The sequence below is a fragment of the Pimephales promelas genome, chromosome 12 (assembly GCF_988280905.1).
Source record: "Pimephales promelas chromosome 12, fPimPro1.hap1.1, whole genome shotgun sequence".
Classification (NCBI taxonomy): domain Eukaryota; kingdom Metazoa; phylum Chordata; class Actinopteri; order Cypriniformes; family Leuciscidae; genus Pimephales; species Pimephales promelas.
The window spans coordinates 32,628,065-32,647,348 of record NC_142780.1 but is presented as its reverse complement, the minus strand read 5'-3'; the positions used below and the strand labels follow the sequence as shown (position 1 = coordinate 32,647,348).

The 19,284-nt window shown below is 36.5% G+C and overlaps 1 protein-coding gene across 1 annotated transcript; it reads right to left on the bottom strand.

The window, feature by feature from the left end:
- Positions 1 to 1,430: 1,430 nt before the first annotated feature.
- On the bottom strand, positions 1,431 to 18,945 carry LOC120471183 (pituitary tumor-transforming gene 1 protein-interacting protein). Its single transcript, XM_039660943.2, has 7 exons — positions 18,657 to 18,945; positions 17,867 to 17,913; positions 17,233 to 17,341; positions 15,798 to 15,906; positions 11,226 to 11,291; positions 8,613 to 8,659; positions 1,431 to 1,827 (listed from the first exon to the last, which is right to left on the bottom strand). The coding sequence occupies exons 1-7, from the start codon at positions 18,790 to 18,792 to the stop codon at positions 1,778 to 1,780; spliced, it is 564 nt and encodes a 187-aa protein (XP_039516877.2). The 5' UTR covers positions 18,793 to 18,945; the 3' UTR covers positions 1,431 to 1,777.
- Positions 18,946 to 19,284: the final 339 nt, after the last annotated feature.

Here is a 19,284-nt window from a genome sequence, read left to right as displayed (position 1 = left end):
GGAAGTTATTCGCTCAGTTGACATTTTTAATGCAAATATGACATTGTTTGAGATGTTTTTGTTATGACACCTTGACATAAACCAATACATCATAACCTGTCAGTGTCTTTGTCATGACAACTTGACATTACTAAGACAACACAACCTGACATAGCAGATTAATGATCAAACTTAAGAAAACACCTAGCTTTATTGGTTAGCATTACATTAAACTGTCATGTGGTTGGTTTTGACATTGGCTGTCATGAAGCCATTATAACTTTTTAATGACAAATTCAATTAGTACCACAATATTCAATATGGTCAAAGAACAGAAAAAATATATCACATGCTCGTATAATATGGTCAAAGCCAACCACGTTACAGTTTAATTTAATTTTATGTCAAGATGTCATAACAAAGACATCTTAAACAATGTCATATTTGCATTAAAAATGTCATTTTTGAGCGAAAGTCACTTATAAACATGCATAATTTCATATTCAAGACATGTCAGTCTTATGCACACCCCTTCAAGTAAAATGTTACCTAACTGGGTTATTAAAAGTAGTGCGAAAGAATCATCATTATCATCATCTGGTGTTGCAGCTCGTGGTTTAGTATGGAGATCAGGAGCCGTCGTGACTGATGGAGCGACTAGGACATGAAACTACTTCCTCCAGGCAGCGAAGCGGATGTGATGCGAATTTCACTTAACTCGCCTGTCCTACTAACTAATCGTCAGGCCACAGTTTCCACGATTTAGAGATTTAAACCAAAACAAGCACTAGTGTTTCTTTAAAAGCAGAAGCTCGTTTTTTATTAGAACATGTTTTAATAAGAGCACACACAGTATAAATAGAAGTCATTCACAGAGTGATTTAAAAAGACGCTTCCTGATTGATCATAAGTGGAAATAATTATGTGAAAAAAATCATTTAATCACCCCTTGTATCATTTCAAACCCATATTATTTTTGTATCAGGAATTTTTCATAGTGACAAAAAGAAAGCGTCATATGATGCATGCATTTTCTGTATTGCTTTGTGAATTTTCATTGAATAAAAGTATCAAACGACTCAAGAAGACTTGTGCCGAGTACTAGTATACCAGTCCTACTATGTTTACCATATCTTTCTATGGCAGAAATAGTAAGAGTAGTATGTGCTTTGAATTCAACAGCAATATAAAAACAGCATACGCATCATTTGGACTACCTTCATGGCATGTTTATTGTCTTTCTTATCATTTTGAAAGTCATAGCCAGTATGAACTGTTGTTTTTGCAGAAAAGAGTTGCATGAAGATTTTTGTAAATTGTGCATCAATGAAATACAGATTTAAATGATGCGGGGCTGGAGTAAATAATGTTAGACTTTACATTTTTGGAGAACTAGTCCTTAAACTCACTATAAGAAAACAAAGAAACACACACACAAAAAAATCACTCCATTTTGGCCATTTTCATCAGTTGCAATTTGATCTAAAGCAATTTAAATGTGATTCTGTTGTGTTTAGAGTAAAAAAAGGGAAAAGAAAAATATCGAGGAACTGTACTAGTGTGCTACTCTTACTATTTCTGCCATACAAAGATAGGATAAAAGTAGTACGAGTAGTATACTAGTTCTGAATTCAGCAAGTGTCAAATCAGAGCACAGAGAGATAACTAACCAGTGGAAGGGTTAATCTCAGTTTCGGCTGCTATCCAGCTTCATCTAACCTAAAGTGATTTGACGTGTCTCAAAAGAGCAAAGCAAAGCATCTGGTGAAGTGTTTCCTGGACGTCCAATCCCTCGGTTTTACTCGTTCTCGAACTTGCTGTAAGGGTGGTCGGAGTCTGGGATGAGACCTAGAAAGAAGGACGAGAGATATTATTATTTACATCCAGCAGATGCTTTTACCAAACTCAGTTAGTCACTAAAACAATCACATGAGGGGATCAAGAACTGGTTCTTAATCATAACACATCACATTTTCAGTCAGTGACGCTTCCTTTAACCGCCTGTTGCTCCTGGGCAATGAAGCTTAAACTGCAGAGATAAATTTCACAATGAATCTATTCTGCTCACACACGTTGCTCTGAGCTTGTTTGCACAAGGGCAGATGGGAGAGGAAAAGCCTCTCAACTTTCACCTCCCTGATGGTTAGGAGGTGCAGCAGGTTTTCGGAGGACGTGACGTGTTTTAAGCGGGCGACCGCAGCTCTTCCGTAACCTTGGGTCGATTCGGGCATGTGCACATCGGAGAGCCGCGGGTCTGACACGGGCGACGCTCACCTCTGATGGACACGTGACATACGGGGTCCAAAACGGCCAGAATGTTTTCTTACCAGCTATGAAACTATTTAACTTTTGTATTTTCTTTTTTTAATAAATGCATTGCATGCATTTGATTAAATCGCTTAAATCACTTTCATCTTAAAATGTGTTTTCAAGATACTACTTGTGTAACTAACAAATATCACCATACTCAATTAATCACAGTACATCAAACCAATTGGTTTGTAATGAAATGTTATGTTTATATACAGTAAAGTTTCATTTTACTGACATATTAGGCCCCTGCGTTTTCGTTTAAAAACGGAGAATTAAAACGAATACGATCTCCGTCCACACTAGCGTTTTATCTGCATATTAGAAATGATCTCCGTCCACATTAAAACGACTGAAAACGCGGATCACGTGACCATTCACCAACACTGGGCATGTGCGTGCCGGTGTAAACAGTGATTGACGAATCAGGGAAAGATACGTCATGATACAATCATAGAGCCGAGCGTCAGCCTCTACGTCAGCGTATCTGAAATCCTCCGTTTTGTCTCGTCCACACTAAAACGCCCTCCGGAGATTCAAAACCCAGCTGCAGCGTTTCTAAACTTCACCGTTTTAGGTCTTCGTGTTTCCCATTTTAGTCTGGACGGGAGGTGTAAACGTAGCAAAATGTTTCTGTTTTTAAACGAAAACGCAGTAGTGTGGACGGGGCCTTAGAGTTAGAGGGATCTCTTTTTATCAATCAATAAATCAGAAAATACTCATTTCACCAGAACGTTTGGTGCATTTAAAGCTGCAAAAGTGGAGATTTCTGATTCAATGCAGGTGAAAAACTGCACTGGAATTGAAATCTACAAATATAAATAGATAAAGTGCAATAAAATACACTTAAAGGAGTAGTTCACTTTTAAAAAAAAACTTTTGCTGATAATTTACTCACCCCCATGTCATCCAAGATGTCCACGTCTTTCTTTCTTCAGTCGAAAAGAAATTAAGGTTTTTGATGAAAAAATTCCAGGATTTTCTCCATATAATGGACTTCAATGGGAACCAAACGGTTCAAGGTCCAAATGAGAGTTTCAGTGCAGCTTCAAAGGGCTTTAAACGACACCAGACGATGAATAAGGGTCTTATCAAGGACCCTTCGAGTCATGACTCGAAAAAAAGACTTGTTCATCAAAATGAACGAGTTTGAACAGGAGAGTCACGAACACTCATCACAGAACAGAGCAAGGCGAGCATTTGTGCTTATAAAACATAAACTTTAGTATTTATGTATTAAATATATAAATACTAAATACATCTGGTGTCGTTTAAAGCCCTTTCAAGCTGCACTGAAACTCTCATTTAAACCTTGAGCCGTTTGGTTCCCATTGAAGTCCATTATATATGGAGAAAAACCTGGAATGTTTTCATCAAAAACCTTAATTTCTTTTCGACTGAAGAAAGAAAGACGTGGACATCTTGGATGACATGGGGGTGAGTAAATTATCAGCAAAAGTTTTTTTTTTAAAGTTAATTACTCCTTTAAATCTCAAAACTGACCAGTGTATGAAAAAACACTGGTTTCACCTGTACTGGCTTTGCCTTAAACAAACAAAAAAAGAGGTTAATTGGCCACAGTCAACTCCCAGCGAGTGTTTGTTTTGGACTCTGTTGCTGTGTAATTGTATTAAGAGTGTGATACACGGCAGAATCTCACACCGAACGTCCTTTCGAGGGCAGACGCTAGTGTGTGTGTCCATGTGTGAGAGCAGCAGGGTCGGAGACACCCGTTCCCTGACGTACAAACTGCTGAGAGCAGGAGAAACACAAAGGAGGCCTCCATCCATCATGCTGTCATGTCGTCCATACACACACACACACACACACACAGTGCACCACAGGACACACACAAGCACACACCAGAGCCAATGAGGACACGGCCCAGAAACCATCAGTCATAATAGAGCAGCATCACCACACACTCAGACAATGACATCAATGACTTCTATTTTGAACTGAATAAGCAAAGTTTCCAAAAATGATTTTTAGTTTAGCAGGTTGTGGAAACAGTTATAGTGTCTGAGATCATAGTCTCTATTACCTAAAGCAGGCAATCTTCAATTTTTGCAAAAAAATAAAAAAAAATTCTAATAAAAAAATATATATATTTCTTGGGTGAATCCCACAAAAATAGCAAAAAATATAAAAATTACATTATGTATTAAATTATTTGAGATGAAATGCAACCTGGATACAAACTCTTTCTCTAATGTTCATAAAATTCACTTAAAGCATTAAAATGTTAATTAATTAAGCATTAAATGTCAATTTAAACATTTACTAATACATTTTTTAAATTAATTTAACGGTATTCGTTAACAGTAGCTAATGTACTATTAACTAACTTGAACAGTAGTATTTTTCAAACGGATTATTAAATGTTATATACAAATATATATATTACTCACTGTTAGATACTAAATGAAACCTTATTGTAAAGTGTAAACAGAAAAGGATATGAATAAAATCATAAATCTTCTACAAACTGCTTCATAAAATCCAGGACTGAACCGTGTGAGAGCACAACACTGGACATGAGGGTCACATGATCTGTTCATCAGCAGTTCTCCAGCACATTAGCGACCGCAGACGAGGAGCCTGTCGAGTAGCGAGAACACGCTGATCTCCAGTTGGAGTGGGAAAGAAGAGACAGTCTTGTCATGGTGTGAGCGTGCTCTCACAGCCTTTGATCTTCTTCACTTTGAACTCATCTTCACCGCCTCACAGAGAATGTCAAACCGTCGCACTGCAGTCACATGAGCATCTGCAAGCTGTTTGTTGCAATTTGGACCTAGCTTTTAAAGTGCCCCATTATGCTATCTTAAAGGTTCCTAATTTAGTTTTGGAGTCTCCTACAATAAGTTTACATTCACCCGAGGTCCTAAAACACATGAATTTTCTCATTATATACACTCTTCTCTCAAAGCATCTGAAACGGTTTGATAAATCAGAGTCTTTCTAAACCCCTCCTTTCCGCGAGCCTGCTCTCCTCTGATTGGTCAGATGGCCCAGTCTGCTGTGATTGGTCTACTCCACTCTGGTCAGATGGCCCGATAGGTTTACTCCGCTCTGATTGGTCAGATGGCCCAGTCTGTTGTGATTGGTGTACTCCGCTCTGATTGGTGAGATGGCCCAGTCTGTTGTGATAGGTCTACTCTGCTCTGATTGGTCAGATGGGCCAGTCTGTTGTGATTGGTCTACTCCGCTCTGATTGGTCAGATGGCCCAGTCTGTTGTGATTGGTGTACTCCGCTTTGAGAGTGTTGTGATTGGTCTACTCCGCTCTGATAGGTCAGATGGCCCAGTCTGTTGTGATTGGTGTACTCCGCTTTGAGTCTGTTGTGATTGGTGTACTCCGCTCTGATTGGTCAGATGAGCCAGTCTGTTGTGATTGGTGTACTCCGCTCTGATTGGTCAGATGGCCCAGTCTGTTGTGATAGGTCTACTCCGCTTTGATTGGTCAGATGGGCCAGTCTGTTGTGATTGGTCTACTCCGCTCTGATGGTCAGATCATGGCCCAATCAGTTGTGATTGGTCTACTCCGCTCTGATTGGTCAGATGGCCCAGTCTGTTGTGATTGGTGTACTCCGCTTTGAGTCTGTTGTGATTGGTGTACTCCGCTCTGATTGGTCAGATGAGCCAGTCTGTTGTGATTGGTGTACTCCGCTCTGATTGGTCAGATGGCCCAGTCTGTTGTGATAGGTCTACTCCGCTTTGATTGGTCAGATGGGCCAGTCTGTTGTGATTGGTCAACTCCACTCTGATTGGTCAGATGGCCCAGTCTGTTGTGATTGGTCTACTCCACTCTGATGGTCAGATCATGGCCCAATCAGTTGTGATTGGTCTACTCCGCTCTGATTGGTCAGATGAGCCAGTCTGTTGTGATTGGTGTACCCCGCTCTGATTGGTCAGATTGGCCAATCTGTTGTGATTGGCCTACTACACTCGGATTGGTCAGATGGCCCTATTGGTTTACTCCGCTCTGATTGTTCAGATGGGCCAGTCTGTTGTGATTGGTTTACTCCGCTCTGAGGGATCAGATGGCCAAGTTTGTTGTGATTGGTCTACCGCTTACAGCATGTGTCGGAAATGAAAATCTTTTGGAATTATTTATGATAAAATAAATAAATTGTACTTCATGTTCTTTTCTTGCTATTAGTTTTATAGCGATATAAATAGAATAATACTAATTATTAATATTAGTGACCCAAGTTAATGACCCGAGTTACAGACAATGACTAAAACTAAAACTGGCAGATCTTTTACATTTACAAACGAGAAAGCATAACTGTGGCATTTAATCTAGAATAGAAGTTTGTGTCCATGTAGCTTTACATTATTTCTCCTGAAAGAAATGCTCTCTGCAGTTTCCTCTTATTCAGGTCATTTTCATCGTTCTTCTTCAGTGGCATGAACCCACACGTCCAGCTCCCTTCAGCTTCTCTCAAGGTCACGTGTATTTCCGCAGGTTCGTCCTCCTGCCCTCCGTCTCGCTCTGAACTCTGTGGCTCTGGTGACTGACCCTGGTTCTCGCTTTCTCTCGCTTTCACGCACTGCAGGATCTGTGATCTGAGGCGTCAAATACATTTACATTTCACCTCATTCCTCTGCAGCGCTGGGACAGGACCCTGGGCTTTGCCACCACATAAATTACAGCTCTTCTCGGCTCTCCACTAGTGCTAATTAGCACAGAGTTAATCAAGCGTGAGCCAACCAGCCAGCCAGGTTTATATTAAGAACCAAAAAGGTGTAAAACAAAAGAAGAAATTCAGGAGAAATGAATCTCTCTCCTCAAACCCTCACGGAATTTTTGCATCGGCGCTTTTACTCTTTATAAGACACTACAAGTGAATAGGATAAAATTAAAATAAAGCCAGGTTCAAAAGAATTGTTTGATTTTGTTCGACATGTTGTTAAAGATTTTTAAAGAGTGGATTTTGGATATCTTTTCATCACTTCATAAATCTGAAAATACATGTCAACAGCCAGAAAACAAATCATTTTCATCATGTTTTAGGAAGTGGAAGACCAGTTTGGTGTCTATGTCCATCTGGTAAAAGCTAATCAGGCCATAATTCATAAGAAATAGGTAAAATAATTATGTTTTAGACATACCACTACCCTACTACTATCTAAAAAGGCAATCAGTAACTTTTAGCATTTGTATTACTATCACTTCTACAACACATTCATAATCTCTACTCTTCCTCAGCTGAGACGCCATTACGTTCAGCCACATAAGCATTGATCACGAATCAATCGTTTGAAAAACGGCATTTGCTGAATCAAGCATTATTGAGACCTACACAAGGAACCAGATCAATAAAGACAACCAGAGCTGACATGATGACCTGTGTGAAAACAACTCCATATAATGTCCTGTAATCAGAACACAACACTACAACTGAAGACGTACTAGCTACTTTGACCCAGTAATGAAACTAAGAAGTTGTTGCAGAATTGAGCATCAGTGCAGCAGATCAATCTGAATCTCACCCACAATTATTGGAGCAATTATCTCCGGCAAATTCCTCCACAGCGGCCTGAATACATTAGTTTGTGAAAAAAAAATGCATGGGCCACGACCTCTGCTTACCGTCTGTGTGCGACGTCTGTGCGAGTATTAGTTAGGACAAACTGACTGAATTTGTTCCCCATGATCATAAAAACCTTCTGCACTAAAAGCTGCTTGATAAATATGAACTGTGCATATACAGTATATACAATATCGTTCAAAATTTTGGGGTCAGAAGAGTAAAGATGTCACAAAAGATTTATATTTCAACTAAATGCTGTTCTTTTGAACTTTCAATTCATTGAAGAATCCTGAAAGAAACAATGCACCATGGTTTCTGTAAAAATATGAAGCGGCACGACTGTTTTCAACATTGATAATAATAAGGAATGTTTCTTGAGCAGCAAATCAGCATATTATGATATTTGAAGGATCATGCGACACTGAAGACTAATTATGTAATGATGCAGTTTTGCGTCACATGAATGACATTCTGTATGAATATAGAAAAGTTATTTCAGCTTATCATAATTTTGATCAAATAATAGTGAGCGTAACATGAAAAAATCTTAAATGACCCCAAACTTTTCAACAACAGTGTATGAATTCTTGCAAAACAAAATGTTATTTCTAGTTTGTATGTTTTGAAGCATACAGTGCAGTAAACACAGGCGGCACTATACAGCATACATGTATTCCCAAAGTTTTATTTGTGTTATTTCGTAACTATTTTTAAAAAATGGAGAAAAGAGTAAGTAGACTGTGAATGACATTAACGACAGAAGATCAGGACTGATGTGACTCACCATACTTCTTGCGGATTTCATCATGCTTCGTCTTCCTCTCCACCTTCCTGTAATTGGCAGTAACCAGAGATTAGAAACTGGTTTTGACAGACTGGTCTAGGTTATGCATATTTTTCCAACTTCTACTGAGTTAAATACTGAATTTCTGCAAACCAATAAAACTAACAGTCATTGGCCTCATTTGACTTGTTTTGAGCAGCTGTATTTTGATGCAAAATCATCTATGACTTGGTAGAAACTAGTTAAAGTCAGTGTGAAACGGATGTTGCAAGTAACTTTTCCTGCCTATTGTGACATACATCTGAGAGAAACGGCTTCTCAAACAAGAAAAAATGTAGGGCGGGACTTTTTTTGTCCATGGGGAATTGATTGGATGGTTGTGGCTTGTGATTGACAGGTTGTCCTGCCAGTAAACACATCATCAGAGAAGAGATGTTGCTGCAAGAGGGAGGGGAAGTTATTTGGATTAAAGATTACACGGTGCATGATTAAAAAAAAAAAAAAAAAAAATCTGTGCACTGATCAATCATTTATAATAAACCCTGCAATATTAGATAAATTGCAACTTTGATTTTATGATTCAAAAGCGGAGATAATCCAAAATTGAAATTTTCATATTTCTTATCCAGACTATGTAATGCAGTTGTGCATGTATTGCTATTTTTTTTTTAATACTGTGTGGGTCACGACTCACGACTGTGCAATATAATAACCTAAAATAGTTTGCACAAGAAAAACAATTCAAACTCATAACCTGGATTCAATTTCAGTTTGAAACGTGAAAACACAAGTCCTAAAGAGCAGCACATGGGATGCAGAAGGTGATTCATGCCGAGTTCATGTCTTTGTTTAAAGGGATACTCCACTTTTTTTGGAAATAGGCTCATTTTACAACTCCCAGTTGAGTTTTACCGTTTTCGAATGCATTCAGCTGATTTTTTGATATTTAGAAGAATTTCAGTTAACAGACAGTTTCTGGTCTCATTGACTTCCATAGTACATTTTTTTCCTACTATGGAAGTCAATGAGACCAGAAACTATCTGGTTACTGATATTCTTCTAAATATCAAAAAATCAGCTGAATGCTGATAAAACTCAACTGGGGGAGTTGTATAATGAGCCTATTTCCAAAAAAAGTGGAGTATCCCTTTAAGCCCATCCATTCCTTCACAGGCTCGCGGTGGGGGCGTCGTAAATACGAGCAGCGGTGTTTTATGGGCGTGTGACACACTGAACGACAACACTCGCTCCCCGTACATCATTCATTCTCTCAACACTCCATAAAGAAGATGGGCCGAGCCGGAGCCTGGTCTCCATACGAACCCGCGGTCGCTTCATATCTGCACAAAAGTGGCGTATAAATCAACCGGAGCTTTATGAGCAGCTGATCTGAGAACAATCACCAGAGTTGTAGGCCATCTGTTGCTGTGAACACAATCCTGCACAAAGCACCACAAGAATGACTCCACCGGTTGCTGTTTAACATGTGTGTGTGTGTGTGTCTACTGAGAGAACCCAATCTGATCAGATTTCCACATTAAACAGCAGTGCCAAATGATTAGACCAACAACGATTAAAAACTAAATGGGTCTTCTTAATCAAAAGAAAATGTTACTCTAACTAAAGTTTGGGGTCGGTAAGGGATTTAATTGTTTTTGGCTGCATTTATTGGATCAAAAATACAGTAGAATTTGGAAATATTGCAATATTAACTATGTTACAAACTATTGTAATATATTTCAAAATGTAATTTATTCCTGTATGCAAAGCTGAATTTTCATGATCCTTCAGAAAACATTCTTCTTATTTCAATAATTAAAAATCATGATTTTTTTTTATTAATATCAAGTTATAATAGCATTTTAAGTGAAATTATAAATGTTTTAATGCATCCTTGCTAAATAAAACCATACATTTCTTTAAAAAAATTAAATAAAATCTTACTGACCCTTAACATCTCAATTTAAAAATGAACTTATTAAAATTAAACTTGAAACACCAATCGCAACTAATTATTCTACTTGCACAATGTAATGTTTTTGTGCAAAGAATACTCAAAGAGAAAAATACTTTTATGGTACTTCTACAGCAGACAACAAAAATGTTAAAATATAATTAACTTTTAATTAACAAATATTAATAAACCTAACCAATGCTTATCAAATAAGGGTGTAGGTTATAATTTTTTCAAATCTAAATAATCGATTTACTCCAAATACATGTTCAATTATAAGACTCCCAGAATGCACTGTGCTACAGTTTGCAAAAATCATTCTAAACGATACATTCTAAAGAAACACGCTGTTGTGACAGACAAAAAAAATACTGAACAAAAGCACATTTGTACGTCAGATGCATCACACACAATCCGTCAAGACCCTGCAGAGATATCTGATCTTGGTTAATCTGAGCTCTCGAGTTCAAAAGAAGATTTCTGTTCCCCCTCGAGTGCTTGACACAGAAATGACCTTGTTAGTGCAGCACAGCTGCTGAAAGACCCTACAGACATATTTACACACAACACACGTAATGAACCGATTGAGCCACACACACATATAGTGAGCGAATCCACTAACAGGTGCCTGCCAGATCTGAGGTCTGAGATTTACTTACCGCTCATCTGCTCGCTGTCTGATCTCTTCTCTTCGACGGGCAAACTGCTCATCATCACGGTCAAAACTGAAAATAAACCAACAGATAAATCACTACTTTAATATAAGAGAGATGGCTTTTTAGGTGGCATATTTAATGTTAAATATCATGAAAATAATGCAAACTAATCGTACTGTTTCTTATAAATAAGCGTATTTTTTTAAGCAAAATAAATTCTAATCTCTTTATTTTGAGGTTGTAGTGAAATATAACCTGGGCCTGTTGTTGTTGACCAACGGAGCTTATTAATCATATTTATTAACCAGTACCAAAAGAGAGAATTTATAGCTCAAATTCAGTTTTACAGTCAAAACGAGATCCGCTTGAACATATTTTATGAAATGGATTGTAATTGTTATTGGATGAGCATCTAAATATACGGTTTAGCTCCTCAGTCACGTCTATTGTAATCTCAAAATTCTGCTTATAGTTGATAAAACCCATCAAAATCGACTGCGGGGCGGTAGATCCTTTTCATATTTAGCACCCAAACTCTGGAACAGTCTTCCTAGCATTGTTTAGGAAGGAGGACACACTCTGTCAGTTTAAAAGGGTCCTATTTATTATCCTTTCTCAACTTTAGTTAGTGTATACTGCCCTACAAAGCAAAAAGGCAGTAACTGCAGTTTTGGTAAAGCATTAATTATTACAATTTTCAGGACATTCAAGGCATCCTTTGTTATATGACAAAACATCTTATCTTAAATGCGTGTCGTTTTACAGAAAAATGGTAGTCGTTTGTACAGTAACTGCAAAAAGCCCTAGCAAAAGTCATTTTTCTCAGTTCTGCACTCTGCGTAGTTACTGCCTTTTTGCTTTGTAGGGCAGTATAATGTTGCTGTTTGAGCATAAATAAGATCTGCAAGGTTACAAAGCTCAGGAGGAGACATTTTAATTATACAGAATCCACTTTTCAAGAACTACAACGAACTACTCGTTTGGACTACAACGAGTTTATTCAGGATCTTATGAAGTCACCATGGGATAATTTCAATAATTTCCGCCCACGGATTATGCAAAAAAGGGACGAGGCCTGGCTGAACTGCATTAGAGAAGACAGTGTTGTTACTGTCAAAGAGATGCTGTCTCATTTGTTTGACCTTCCTAAAACCCCATCGTTTATCTGTGCGCTGTACATTTTATGGAGAACAGCTTGTTTTTTGTATAGATTTTGTAAGCTCTCGCTTTTGTAAAATGGTAAATGCAAAGCCTCTTGTTCGTTAACATTGTCAGGGTCTGAATCGGCTCGAATTGGTTTGAAATTGAAGCCATCATTATTTACACTAGAGGTCAGGACCACACTGGGGCTGTATGAACATCGCCACTGCAAATAATCATTCCTCACACCAAGAATATTATGAACAACTAGTACAACAATCTAGAGCCCGACCGATAAAGGATTTTGAAGGCCGATACCGATACAAATATTTTTTTGTTTTTAAAATCCGATATATCGGCCGATATTTTTTCCATTTTTTATTTCAGAAAGGCGCAACAAAACATTAACAGATTTCCCTAACATTGGTTATTTGTAGTTATTTATGAGTTAACCAAAATAATATGATAATGCATTTAAAAAATTGTACTAATTTTATTGTTACAACAGAACAGACTGATGATAGTGGCATTAGCTAGCTTTATGGTTAGCTAGCTAGTCTATGATGAACCATAATTTAGCAATGGATTACATAATACTGCAAATTGTAAAACATACATTTTCAATATAACTGGCCAAGGAAACTTCCGCCGGCCACAAATTTTGTCACGCTTATTTGAGTTAGGAGAACTGATGGGGATGTTCTTTTAATTGTTATTCAAGCAATGTATGTATGAATGTGACCAACTCAACGAGTGTTGCCAACAGGAACGGTGTAGAGTGCCCTCTGGTGGACAAACTACACAAAACTCATGACATGGTTCAAGCGTGTTTCGTCCGTTTTTATTTTATTTTTGAAATATTAATTTATCGGCCATTATAACTGCCGATACCGATAGTTTGGAAAATTCCTAATATCGGCCGATAATATCGGCCTGCCTACTAGAATCTGACATTTACAGCAATTCATTGGAGAATCAGCAGCTTCAGGAGAACCACCTTTAGGTCAACACTGAAACTGAAACTCCAGGCACAGGAATTCCCCTTCGATGATCAACCACAACAAAAAATTAAACTGAACTGTGAGTCTCAATACCACAAAGCATTACATTCCACATTCATGCCAAGCTCACGTGAGCTGAGTATGTGTTAATCAGAGGTAGAGGAAGTGCTCACTGCTTTGAGTAACACACGTCTGTTTTCATCGCATAAGATGTGTGATTGACATGAGGCCGGTAAGCAGATGGATGGCTTGCCAAATGAAATCATCTCTGATTGACGGACCGACACACAGTCATGCCCTATACAACCCGTCAAATACAAATGAAGAGTTCAGATGCAAAAGCCTCTAAATGCCATTTGAAATTTTCTTCTTTAATGATGATTTTTATCAAACTTGTATATTTAAGTTCAGTAATTTCACTTAAATGGCAATGATAATTACCTATTAATTGTTATTTAAGTGAAATTACTGAACTTAAATATACAAGTTTGATAAAAAAATCATCATTAAAGAAGAAAATTTCAAATGGCATTTAGAGGCTTTTGCATCTGAACTCTTCAAATATCCTCTCTGTGGGGAAAACATCCATTCTTCAATAAATATATCCACTACAAAATGTAATTGTGTTCATTAACCCTATAAAGCTACTAAGAAAGAACAAATAGAGAACAAAATAGCGCTGGGTTCAGTTGTTTCACTAGTTTACTTTGAACTAGGCAGCACGGTCCAGTGGATAACCGTACGCAAGCTTAAAGGAGTTGCGTTTACTAATAGTGGTAGGAAGATTTTAATTTGAAAAGTTTTGTTCTCCATAATATCACTAAATTAGCCGGCTAAATAGACAGCTAATATTTACACATACACATGCGAATCAATCTTTCTTCTGCCGCAGGCGCAGTCTGCTGTACTTTCTGTATGTCTTGATTGACAGATGTCTCGTCCAATCAGCGATCAGTATTCCAGTCGCCACATATACCTACCTTTTCCGTTTTGTCTGACTTGTCGTTGTGTTTTCTGACTTGTTAATTTGTTTTCAGATTTGTTTTTGTGTTTTCTGATTTGTTAATTTGTTTTCAGATTTGTTGTTGTGTTTTCTGAATTGTTATTTTGTTTTCTGAATTGTCGTTGTGTTTTCTGACTTGTTTTTTTGTTTTCAAAATTGTGATTTTGTTTTGCACCTCTCGGCCACCGTAACTGTCTAATATTTGATACAAAAGTTTCTCTAAATGATTAACATGATCAAAACTTTGCTAAAAAAAACTGTTGTACACAATCTACAAAATGCCTTTTGCCGTCGGACTGATACTTTATGCTTTTTTAGGAGGTAAAAGGCCTTTTAGTATCATTGTAAAAACAAGCTTCATGTGTCTTTTTGTTGTGAAATCTTTACTGACTTTTATAAAGTGTAAGAATCACTTTAATATTGCAAAAGAATAATTGTAATATTGTTAGTAATACTTCAAGATGAAAGCAACTTAGGCTTACTTAAATATTCATTCATACATAAATCATGTTCAAATGTAAGTATCTATTAAGATCCATCAGGGTTATAAGGAATGTTTTTTTCTCTCAATCATCATTATATTGCATTGCATTATATGTTTTACCCATCAAAGTATAAAATACAGAGCATTTAAATTAGAGCCAGACCGATATATCGGCCGGCCGATATTAGACATTTTCCAAACTATCGGTATCGGCAGTTATAATGGCCGATAAATTAATATTTCAAAAATAAAATAAAAACGGACGAAACATGCTTCAATCATCTCTCCTTGGCCTGTTAAATTGAAAATGTATGTTTTACAATTTGCAGTATGACGTTATTGCTAAATTATGGCTCATCATAGACTAGCTAACCTGATATTGTAATTATAAGGTAGCTTATAAATCAATGTAGGAACTAATTATTATTTTATTTATCAGAACTTTAATATATTTTGATGTTCCTCCGTTCTGTTGTGACAATAAAAGAAACAAGTTTCTTTTTAAAATGCGTTATCATATAATTTCAGTTAAAAATAACTACAAATAACTATGTTAGGGTTGCACGTTTCTGAAAAAAAAAAATAATAAAAAATAAAAAATTTCTATTTCTAAAATAAAAAATTTCTAATAAATAAATAAATAAATTAAAAAAAATAAATGATCTTTTTGGCCATATGAATATCAGCACCTGCACTAAACTACATATTTTTGAGCAGTTTGGGCAGCTCTTTTGTCTGAAGGTTCAATAAACTGTTTTATTCTATTTTTTGGCATGCTTTACAGGGTTAATATTTTAACACAGAACGCATCAAAGCTCTGAGTTGGAAGTGAAACCTGGTAGTGTGAATGTGACTATTTAAAGAAAAGAGGCACTGATGCATAAGGCGTCTTCTGAGTGTTTAACGTGTGTGTGTGTGTGGGTTGAGTGAACAGTGAAGTCTGTCACCTTGATGAGCGTCTGCGTTTACAGCAGCAGCAGCAGCAACACACAGCGATCGCCAGCAGCAGCATTCCCAACACCACGGCCATCGCGATGATCAGAGCCTCGAAGTTCACTGGCACAACACAAAACAACAGCAAATCACAACACTGAACTTCATGCACACTGGCTCCAACAGATCTACTGAAACACTACTGACATCTGCTGGACATTTGCCCACAGTGCAAAAGACAGGAACGTTCTCATGATTGAAGAGATGCAGTTTTTATTGTTATCATGTGTTATTGTTATTACACAGAGATTTCAGAAGTGTTGCCCTTCACTATAAGGATCTAAACATATTTAGATATACAGGAAATCGCAATGGAAGACAATTTCACTATATCAACAGACAACGTTGAATTTTTTTCAGCAACCGCCTGTAAGATAAGATGCTTGCGCAGAACGAAGCGCCTGCGCCCTCAGATCACTTGGACGTGGCTAAAGAGGTAAAAACGATATAAATACTGTTCGTTTTCTCACACAAACTGATCGTTTCGTGTCTTAGGCCATCAATGTGTTCTTACATTTACGAGTCATTAAATCACGTTTAATTTGGACTTCTCTGTGCATGCTCTTTGAGGTGGTGACCATAGACCTCCATTATATGACTGAGAGACAAGAACGGTTTGACCTTAAAATATCAAAATTGAAAATACTGTGGAAACAAAGACACCTACATCTTGGATGCCCTTGAGATAAGCTAAAACATATCAAAAATTAATTTCAAAGTGAACTATCCCTTTAAGTTGAAAAGGGACTACAATTACTGAAAATAATTGTACTAAAATTACTGAAATAAGAATAAATTTAATTATAGATTAAAAAAAATAATAAAAAGGACAAAATCACAAAATTACTACTAAAAACTAAATGACTTTTGCCTTGACATCTAACTGAAATAAGATTAACTTAAAGTGCTAAAACTGAAACAAAATGTTCAGAAAAAAAATACTTTTAATATTTAGTATTCATTTATCTATAGTTATATATTTAACTATAAAGAATAATACTAACATGTACAATAATATCAGTGGTAGGAGACAGAAGATCACTCATTTATATTGTGTTGCCATGGACAAAGGTCATTATTCAGGAATATTTAACCACTGAATAACACGACTGACCCATCAGAATCACATATCAAGAGATCCGCATAATAATTTAATGTCCTCAGGACTTGTAAAAAGTACCATGACATTATAAAATCTCCCGTGTCTTTTAAAGGAAGTTGAACTAAGGGACTTTCAGCCCTGAATGCAAATCTCACTTCACGAATGTGAAAGTATTGCTTCCATCGTCTCAACAGCTGGCTGTGTAATAGAAATCATCATGTATTTTGTGCATCTTAAAGCTATTAGCTTGTGTAACATGATAAAACATGAACACACATTGAACTCACCCCAGCAAACACCCCAGCGGGCCTGAGAGAGTTTACACACCGACGCCGGAGGAATCACATACGACACGGGATAATCTGTGCAGCTGTTGTTGGTCTGGCACCACAAACACTGTTGGCAAAAACATTTATTATAATAATTATTGTTATTAAAGGCCTCATTCTGCAGAAGAGACACACAGCAGCTCAAACATTATCATCAATGCATTTGATGGTGTTTTGTGCTGTTGGTTTGTTGTCAAATGACACAAATCAGTCTGATATCAACATTTCAAAAGATGAAACGAAAGTATAATCGCCATATAATTATTATAACAGACACCAAACTGAGTACTAGAGTACAATAGTTTTGATGATCATTTTTATTACCATAAAGCATGGTTGCAGAACTCGCATCAATAAATCATCACAAACACAAGCACATATCATTTGATGAATTGTTTATGTATATTTAGTAGTGTTAGTTGGTTTGTCTCTTTAAAATACTCATGACACAAGTCTTTGTGTTAATAATAGAGGAATTAATAAAAGTCTGAGTAGATTAGTCTGCCATATATTTAAATATTTCCCTAAATTATAATATTAATTTTTGAAATGTTCAGATAATAAAAATTAAATGAGCAGTATATGGTCTTACCGAAACATTGGAGAGGCAGGTATCACAGGAAGTCAGAGTATTGCATGCTGGGGTGAGAATAAAAGCATATCAGAACAAAACACAATAAAGAGCTGAATTTAGCCAAATAATTACCCAGATGAGCCGGAAACTCACAGGCAGAGATCATTAAGCATAACTAACTTCTTACTAACTCAAAAATATCTTATTTTGTGTTCAACTTATACAGGTTTGTGGCAAATTTGGGGTGAGTACATGATGACAGTTTTATTTTTTGGGTGAACTACCCCTTTAAATCTACCACAATATGAACATCTAAGGAGGGCCATTTCCTCCAGATGAGAAAAAATAAATGCTTTGGTAAATCCTAATTATCGACATATATCACAATTTTTTCTATTTATGTCATAAATATTATCTATGGGCTTCCTTAAAAATCACATACAGGATTACCAAGCATAAATGGCATACAAGAGTAACACAACGGACGAATAAAAAAAAGGTCACAAAATATGTAACTTCAACTTATACGTGTTATTCATAAAAGTCCTTTTGAGTGTTTTTATATTCTTATATAGATGACTAACACCACTGACATTATTATAGTAACAGTTTTATATTAAATATATTACATAAATTATAAATATTGTAATATGTATATATTAATTATAGACATACAATAATAATATTTATATATATTAATATATTTACACGACTTTATATGGCAATCAAGCATTTTCAGACTGACTATTTCAGAGTAACGTTATAGAGATATAGACTAAGAAGGAAGACACAAGCAAGTAAAACATACGTTTGTGAACAGGTGGAGGAGTTGTGGGTTTAGTTGTAGGTTTAGCTGTAGTTAAGGCGGGCGCAGTAGCGCTGCTGAATGCGACAAACAACAGCAGGAAGACCGACATCAACCCAAAGACTCGGGATTCATCCATACTGTGGATGATTTAAAGGTTTGTATAACAGAGTGTTGAATTGTATTTGAGCTCTGAAATTTTCCTTTCGGCGAAGCGGAAATCTCAAAAACTCCTCAAATCGCAAGTGCAACAATTCATCAAATGACAAAACACGGAAGCACAACAACCCAACACCAACTAACGCACTTGTGCTTTCAAAATAAAAGTCCTTTAAAACTCCATAAATGGAAGTATAATCATCATATAGTTATCACAAATGTACATACAACAAACAAACCCAAAATTATTTTAAAAATAAAATTAAATACAATCATGGTGTTCATTATTATTATTTATAACTTTAGTCTTGTAACCATATTCTTCGACAGATTGATTTTTATTACAGTTGCAACAACAGTACATTTGTGGTTACTGTGGGTTTACTACAAATACCATAGGTTACTGTACTGTTGTTGATAGTACAACTATGATTATTCTCACTTAATGCAGAAACAAATTACTCATTAGAAT

Excerpts from the sequence above, each read along its gene's own strand:
- LOC120471183 (XM_039660943.2), bottom strand. The coding sequence starts at position 18,792 with ATGGATGAATCCCGAGTCTTTGGGTTGATGTCGGTCTTCCTGCTGTTG. Across the intron at positions 17,342-17,866 it reads CCTGCCTCTCCAATGTTTCG|TGTTTGTGGTGCCAGACCAA; the intron begins GTAAGACCATAT and ends TTTTGCCAACAG. Across the intron at positions 8,660-11,225 it reads AGACAGCGAGCAGATGAGCG|GAAGGTGGAGAGGAAGACGA; the intron begins GTAAGTAAATCT and ends TGCCAATTACAG.